The sequence below is a fragment of the Bactrocera latifrons genome, unplaced genomic scaffold (genome assembly GCF_001853355.1).
Source record: "Bactrocera latifrons isolate USDA-ARS-PBARC rearing strain unplaced genomic scaffold, ASM185335v1 scaffold_248, whole genome shotgun sequence".
Taxonomy (NCBI): Eukaryota; Metazoa; Arthropoda; class Insecta; order Diptera; family Tephritidae; genus Bactrocera; species Bactrocera latifrons.
Genome location: NW_017536052.1, coordinates 375,640 through 384,600, shown reverse-complemented (window position 1 = coordinate 384,600; position 8,961 = coordinate 375,640). Strand labels below are relative to the sequence as shown.

The 8,961-nt window shown below is 32.9% G+C and overlaps 1 protein-coding gene across 2 annotated transcripts in view; it reads left to right on the top strand.

Annotated features, from left to right (window-relative positions):
- The first annotated feature begins 209 nt into the window (after positions 1–209).
- Positions 210–8,961, top strand: part of LOC108969305 (E3 ubiquitin-protein ligase listerin) — a 35,979-nt gene continuing 27,227 nt past the window's right edge. For both annotated transcript variants that reach the window (XM_018933936.1, XM_018933937.1), the window contains exons 1-4: positions 210–296; positions 3,250–3,986; positions 6,762–6,941; positions 7,968–8,925. In XM_018933936.1, the coding sequence (XP_018789481.1) occupies positions 252–296; positions 3,250–3,986; positions 6,762–6,941; positions 7,968–8,925 (1,920 nt within the window). In that variant the 5' untranslated portion in view covers positions 210–251. The remainder of the gene's footprint in view (positions 297–3,249; positions 3,987–6,761; positions 6,942–7,967; positions 8,926–8,961) is intronic.

The window sequence follows — 8,961 nt, the reverse complement described above, 5'->3', positions numbered from 1 at the left end:
AAATAAATAAACAAATTTCAGAATCAGCTGTCACAAAAAAATTTCAATGCGCATTAGTGTTGCTTAAGGCACAATTTTGCTCGGCTGTCAGAGCTTTTTAGTGAAAAAGTGTGAACGCATTGCAATAGAAAGAAAAATCATGATCGTGTAACTTCCTGGTAAAATCGATAACGATAAAACTATTGAACACTTCTTCAAAACATTGCAGATTGTGTACAAAGTAGTGTTGATAAATAACGCATGTTGAAAATATGGATATCAAAAGGAGTACTTTTAAAGTGAAAAGCAACTCCAAAGTAAGTCGAGTTAGATAATTCGCGAACATGATTTTGCTGTAAAAGATTTCGGAAATCAACTTTTTGTTACTTTATCAAGTAACGCTTAGTACACAATGCTTGTTTACCAAAATCGAGTTTCGGCTGGGAAGTTGCGTACCGTTCTTGGTCGGAGGTCGGAGCCTCCAGATTAGGAGTAAATACATTTGGCATTTAGAATCATCCACCAAATTCGGGGCACAAATTATATGGGTTGATGAAGGAGGGTCTCCAAATTGAGAATAATGTAATTTCTTTTTTCCAATAGCAATCAGACTTCTGTATTGCCCTATATGTATATTGAATCAAAGTTATTAAAATTTTGTAAAGTTATTTTTCTATTGTTTTTAGAGAAATTTTCTTTGACCGAAAAGTTGGGTGTATGCTTTTGTACGAATAATTTCACATCGAAACGAAATACAGCAAAGTGACGCAAAGTTGGCAATTCTCATCTTCATACGTTTTCCCAGACAAAGGCGCTATATTTTATTAACGATTAGTAGGAAAAGCAAAGCGTTAATTCTGAAATATACTTTGATTTCTTTACTCTGTTAGAGTATGAATTGTCAAGGAAAAAGAGGAAAGTTGTATGTGAATCAGTTATGAGTATTCTTTCCTAAGATTTTGTGTATATGATCTCTTATCCTTTTTCCTATATGACTAGCGCAATTTTAGTAAATTCACCTATTAAATAATAGACAGCTACCATATAGATAGATTAGAGTAGTCATCCTAGTCGATCGGTATGAAATCTCTCTACAAGACGGGTATAAGTTAGCTAACTGGTTACCGAAAGGTTATCAATACATAAAGCATTCGTTATCCGATTGATTAGTTTTGTTGCCTCGGTAAAAAAAGTAACTATTTCTTCTCTTTAACACTTACTTTTAAAATTATATTGCTGTAGGCGTTTTTAGAGGTTATCGATGAATTTTTAACTATCCCACACATCTTGACAATGATATAACGGTAACAAAAAATTTGTATCAGCTATGATACACGAACATGTCACTACGAAGTTGAATTGCATACGCTCAATGTACCATCAGTGATACATTTAATAAACTTATTTCAAATCAACCAAAAATTTGTTTATATATGATACATGGACGCTGTACACATGGTACAAGAAAACAATTTTGTATCACATGTGATACATTGGACAGGGAACCTGTTAAATATACGTTGGTGTGATTATCTATCCTTTTCACTGTCTCTTCGGTTAGCTATCTACTACCGAAAATCGTTTCATAAATTTTGTTAAATGTAAACATTAAAACAATCGCAAAGTTCCTACATGTAAAACAAAAGAATATGCTGCCAGAGCCATCATCAGATAAAGCAAAGCTGACCCTTTTAAACATTTTCTAGAGATTTTGGCTGAAATAAATGAAAATTCGATGGCAAACTATTTGTCCATCGGCCGTGAAAAATTGCAGAAAGTGTTGATGTTCTGAGTTGGCCAGCGCAAATCTCGATGTAAACCCAATTGAAAACTTATGGAACGATGTTAAAATGCAAATTGCTAAAATTCAAAAACGCTAAATAACCAAATTGAGTTCCAGAAGTTAGTGGAGAATTTGCTAAGCAATTTTGAAAAATTTTGGACACTACAAAGTTAGTGTTTAAAAGTAACAACGATAAAACATTCCAAATAATGTTTCTTAAATTCCGCAGAAAGGCTCTATTGTGCTATTGCTATCTCCAGACCAAAACACGCAGTAGGAAAAAATATTTTTTTTTAAAGGATTCGCTAATGCGAACTGAAAACGCGGATTACCAATCAACCATTTGAACGCCTTGTCCTGCAGACGGGACTCCTCCGCTACTTATTTCGTGCAAAGCGTGGAGCCCACCAAACATTGAAACGGTAGTATTGCTCCTATTGGCCTGTTTCGAAAACGATCGTTGCAGACCACAACAACAGATCTGTGAGCATGCGCTTATTAATGCGGAAAACCTTTCGCACATTCCAATTCATGCCCTGCAAAGTGAAAGGCAAATGTTCTTTTCAACCGTAAAGTAGCAAATAAGGCAACATACTCAAAAAATCACCATTGGTGACCTCACACAACGCTTCACGGGACACAACTGATCCCACTCGCTTTTCCGGTCGGACAGCAAAAATAAGATTATAAAAAATTTATCAGGAATATAAAAAAACGCTTCTCTCAAAACATTTTTCCAAATATTCCCGGGCATTGTTGATGGAAAATTGTGTGCATATCTATCTGTATTGAAAAAAAATCCAAACGAAAATATATTAACCAAATAATTGATTTTAAGACATTTTACAAAATAGTTTTGTTATATTTTTGTAAAGTTAATTATAAATTAATTGTACTTTATCTAAGTTAAACATTCATACTAATCTATAATAGGAATATTAATTTATTCTTAGAATAAGTTACATATTCATTCATGTACAAAAAGTTCGTACATCCAAAATTTTTTTTCAGCTCACCAAAAAAAGTAAAAACAAGAAAAAACAGTAATTTCGTTAGCACTGAAGCTATAATACCCCTCATAGATACAAAACATTCCTTACAAGAACTTGATTCCGATGTATGACAGCTATATCCTACAGTCATCATCTAGACAATTTCTTCGGTTGATAAATTTTGTGAAGACATATGTTATATGTTATAATGTTCCGATATCGGTTGATCCGACAAGTGAGTAGCTTCTTGGGGAGAAAAGTATATGTGCTAATTTTCAAAACTGTAGGATTAGTTCGCATACATACAGATAGACGGACATGGTTAAAACGACTCAACTCGTCTCGCTGATTATTTAGTCACGTATATGTTTTATAGAAGCTCTTGCGTTTCCTTCTGCAAACATCGTGGCAAACTTAATTAGTATCCCTTATTTTTGTTATGTTATTTGATTATCCATGATTAAGTTAAAAAAAACAATTGTTTTATAATTTTAGCCATCCAGCAGCAGTCGCAGTGCAGAACTTCTTGGTACCCAAACTGGAATTGGATTTCCCACACAATCAAAGAAAATCAATCGATCAAATGAAATAGCGCATTTTTCTGATTGCACAACTAATAGCCTTCATAATGCAATTCGTAAACTCAATAAAAAAGATCCAACTACTAAAAAAAAAGCTTTGGAAGAGCTGATTCATGATATAAATGAGAGGGGTGTCGAGGAAGTTGTGGTAATTTTACCACTTTGGACTAAAATCTACCTTGAATTTGCATATGATCCGATACACAACATACGCGAACTTACACAGGAAGTACAAAAAATGCTTGTATCGAAATGTAAACGCATGATAGCCCCATATTTAAAAGAATTAGTACCCGTTTGGATTTGTTCTCAATTTGATAATTACGTTCCAGCTGCTAATATTGCTCGTGCCAGCTTCTTCAATATTTTCAATGCCAAAACAGACCGCGTTAAGGAAGTCTGTTTACATTGCCAATCAGAGATACTAGAATACATATTTAATAATCTTTTAGAATCGGCGGATAGCAAAAAAGGTACTGACATTTATGCGTTTGGCTATAATAAAGTTTACGGAAGCCTCGAACTTCTTGCTTTTTTTACTGAGCAAACAAACACCGCAGATTTGTCTTCAAAGTCCCACAATATATTACGTTCCATTATAGAGTTTAAGAGCTTTTGGAACTGTGGAAGAAATGACAATAAATTAACAAAGTAAGTAAGAATTTTCATATTGAATTATGTCGCTAAATTGCTATAAAAACGTCCGCTTCTGAATTAAATTTTACAGTGGACATAGAATAGCCTACTTTTGATTGCAATCTGCTATCATAATCGAAACATTTTAGTGAAATTTGGTTTATCTTACATCTTTATAGCAGAAACGGGGATTGTTTAGTATCGCGCCGGTTAAGTATCGTTTATGGAGAAAAACAGGGTCGGGCTACCCCCCCTGCCGACCCCTTATTGGAAAGAGGAAGGATCGAACTTTTTAATAAACCCTCCCTTGGCTGGTCAAACACCGGCTACGCCATCCACAGTATTTTAGCATTGAACACCTTTTCCTCCACAGTATCTTAGCATTTCATTCCTTTCCGTACTAGCGGCCTTCGGCCGCGCTTCAAAAAAATAACCCTGATCGAGTCAACACCGGGCTGTTCAGGGTTTTTCGCGTAGAAGCTTTTTCCGCGCTTTAAAAAAATAACCCTGGCCACGCAATCCACAGTATTTTAGCATTAAACACCTTTTCGCGTTTACTTCATACATTTATTGCTAAGTGGGTTTAATTTATTCCCTTTTGTTCGTGCTTTCTCGGTAATTTGACAGTTCAAATTAGACAGTCGTTTTGGTTTTTCGCATTATTGAACTCAATGCAGAAAAAAGTGTATTTTATTTAAAGATTTACAAAGAAATTAACAATCAAAAGTAATTAAAAACATTACTAGTGGTTTTTATAATTCATAAGTAATATATGTTGCGTGTTGCAAAAAATAGCATTTTTTAAAGTGAAGTTGTGGAAAAATTTGTTAACCGATTTTTATAAAATATGTTTTAAAACAAAGTTCGATAATTTAAGCATACATGCGTGTTTAAAATTTTCCATTTGGTTCTCTCGTTTAGGTACGGTGAGCCAAAATTAACCGGCGCGATACTAAACACAACCCGCAGAAACAGTCAAAAACGTAGAATCGTGGAATGTGTCAGCTGATACGACCTATTTTATTGTTGCGCAATGTAAGTGAACAGTGAAAACGCTACTCCTTTCTCTCTTTGCCGTGGGAATCCACGGCATTTTGGTTTTTGCCGTTGAAACGTGTCAACTGATTGCTCTCTCAGAACGCAGGGTTGCCAATCTCGATATACTGTAGTAATTATCAAAGTTGTCTTCAATATGTTCGAAATTTTCTTAAAATAACTTAAAATCAGAGTCGAATACTATCATACATATATAAACTATTTTTAATACTTTGTTGTCAGTTTTGATATTTTATATTATGAAAAATTGTAATTGAAAACTTAGATGTGTACAAAACTATATATCCGTATTGAGCAATGGCAACCTTGTTCAAATGGAAACATGCAAATATGGCTGATTTCTGGGTTTTTACCACGGGCTCAACTTTTGAAGTGAAGGAAGGGAGTAGCGTTTTTGACTGTTTCTGCTATTATGTTGCGCTGCTCAAATGGGCGAGCTTACGACTACTTTCGGTCACATTTTTTCACTTTACGATACACGTGCTAACGATCAACGATCCCTTGTTGTTGTTAATTTTTTACCGTAAATACCGGTTAAATTGCCCATACACGACACACAAGTGATTCAAGTGAAATTTCTGGGCTTTATATTTATATATTTGAACATCTTTCATAAATTTTTTGGATACGAAATCTTTGATATTCTGCCTTTTTAAAGCAATTTCCCGATGCATCTCGCATATGCATTTTTCGGACGGCGGGCAGGATGCAGGTCGCAATTTCTATCGGAAACAAAAAATTCAAAAAGATTAAAATTTTTTAATAAATTATCTTCTAGTTATACTAAGAAAATTACAATTGACTTTTCTTAGTTTATTTATTATAGTTTAAATAGAAGATACTTTAATGTCAAAAATTACATACGACGTTTAGTCGCCAATTAAGAAAAATCGTAACAATGAAAAACCGAGAAATCGCGCGACACAGTTTTCGCTTTTCGCCCAAGCGCTCATATATCTGCTACACGCTCGGTCACTATTTCTCTTATAGCTTCGATAATATTTCGAATGGACGTAATCGCATCATGGTCCCGCAAGCATTAACCGAAAACCTTTAAAGTGCTATAACTAGGCTAAATATATGCCTTTTTTTTTCAAAGTAGATCTATGTCTCAGAAACTTAATTTCTCTCCAGCTGATATTTTCTTTAGGGTTTGAGAATAGAAAAAAAAAATTGGTGAATAAATCCATTGAAAAGGGTAGATGCTGAAGAAATTTAAACCCCAACTACATGGAGTACTTTATTACCGGGATTATCTTTCATCTATATCGCAAAGCAAAAATGAAACAAAAGAAAGCAAATTGATATGTTTTCACTGTTTATAAAATATTGAAAGCGATAAATTGAAATGCATTTCCTCCAGTATTTAATATTCGCTGTTTTCGATTGGTTATTTCTCTCCTCTCTTGTCAAAAAAGTGACACGTGAAAGAAAAAACAAAATTATCGAATTGAATTGATGCCAGAGAGTAYGCGGATACCTCATTAACGTAGTAGAATTTACATTTCCAATCTAAGTGTTAGAAGATATGTTAGCGCAGGGTTGCACTACAAATGCAGTGGTTTCGTTTAAGTATTTGGCATAGTTCGTTCGATTTCCTGGAGAGCAACGCTTGGCGAATCGAATATAGCTGTAGTTAGTTTGGCAAATGAAATATGTATATATTAAAGAGCTGTATTTTTCGTCTGCAATAATGTCTATATAAAATATGTATAATTGTATATATTCTTATAGGAGAGCGTGGTTCAAAGCAATACATAATATGATTTTAAACACATCTCTAAATGCCATAATATCGGAACGGAAAAAAGATATTATTGAAATATGTTTTGCTGGAATTGATGAAAGCGATCGGATATTATCTCTACATATATGGCATTGCATATTACTTGTACAATCAACCTACGCTGATTGGTAAGTTCAAATATATTATAATTTACAGCATTTTGAAATAAGAATAAGGAAGATTTAAAAACTCCAAAAAAAAAAAAGAACCCAAAAGGATACATAGACATATACGTATACATTCTGACAAAAAAGTACCCGGAAACAGTAAACTAAACGCAAATTATTTAATTAATCATCAATATTTACTTTGTCACCTTAATGTAATCCCCATCAAATGTAATATACGATTTTTCTAGTCCTCAAAACAGTCCTTTTCATAAACACCTTTTGGGATGGCCATTAATTCCTTCAGCGAATTTCGTTTTATCTCTTCGATCGACTGAAAATGGGAAATGGAAATTGTTGACCTGTCTTATCGGCAGTTGTAATGCTCTCTCTATTACCATCCCTCTAACGCTTGCCTGACTATTTTCAAGCACCCATTCTTGAGGTTTTTTGTTTTTAATTTTCTTCAATTGAAGAAGTCCAACGAGGCATATCTTCAACGATCTCCCAACCGTCTTTGAAGGCTTTGTACCACTTGTAGGTTTTTTTTTTTATAAAACTGAATCACCTTAAGCCTTTTCCAACATTTGAGATAAATTTGTTGTTTGATATTTTTATCCATTGTAAAAATCCCAACCAGAGGAATTTAATTATATAAAAGAGCATTTATGTCTGTAGTAGGAGGAGCCTAACTCCAATTGCAAACAGAACACATTACTCACATAGATACATACATATATTACTTGAGTAAAATCTTTTTGTTTTTCTTGAATAATTAAATTCTCTGTTGAAGTCCACACAACTTAAAATATATTATATAATAATCGATAAAAAGAATGCTAAAAATTATGAGCCAAACAATTAATTTAATTTTTCCAGCAAGATGAGAGTATTAATACTTAATATCAACTTTAAAATAGGGAATATTATAGCCCAATCAGTAAAAACAACTAATGAAAACAATATTAGAAAGCGATTCTTAAGTTATAATAATCATCAATAAATATATTTAGGAATATTTGAATACTAAATTGACTCTCTTTGTAGGTACAAACATTTGGACTTCAGCAATTCAGTTGAATACAGGCTGTGGAGTTTGCTTCAAAATAATTTCTTTAATAACTATGAAAGCATCTGTCCTAAAATGTTACCATTTTGTTCAGCATTAATCTCAATTCGTATTAATAATTTCGACTGGTATATTTTTATGAAATTGTTTCTAGAAAAACTAAAAAATGTTTTTTGTTCTGAAACTCCTAAGGCTAATGGAACAGATCACCTAGCTATATTGAATTCATATTTTGACTGTTTAAAGCTGGTATTAAATAAGATGAATAGTATGGAAATATCGTTTGATGAGAAGCAACGAAATACCTTGGAACTTTTACATAAAAACATAATTGATCCTACAAAATGGTTACTCAGAGCAAATATAATTAATTCTTGTAAAATATTTTTCGATTCAACTCTTCAAATGTTTGCTGACATTCAAATAGAAAGTGAAGATAATGAACAGATACAAGCATATCTTTTAAAGGAATTCTGGAATTCGATATTTGATTTGGTAACTTCACTAATTACTGATACAGAACATTATCCCGAGGGGATTATTGATATCTTCCAAAGTCTACTTAAATTTAATCAAGAAGGCTTAAGTAATAAGTTGGATTTATTATTACCTATTGAAGAAAAAGATAGAAATAAGAGTAAATTAAAAGGCTTAGCCTCCGAATTAGTTAATCATTGCTTAAAACGAATTTCTGGTAAAGACCGCGAATCTTGTCTAAAACACCTGTTGTTACTTATGGATCTATTTTCCGACACCAAATTCCATATAAATATTACAAACAACTTCGATGTTACAAAATGTTTAGAAATATCTATTGACTTAATACCTATGGCGAGTGAAAATCTTTACGTTGATATTGCCAAAAATATTTTCAAATTTTTAAATTACTTGGACGGTGATCAACAATTCGATTTTATCAACAATAGACTAATCTCCGTAAGTGGTTCTGAATTTTTTTGTTAACTTGATAAC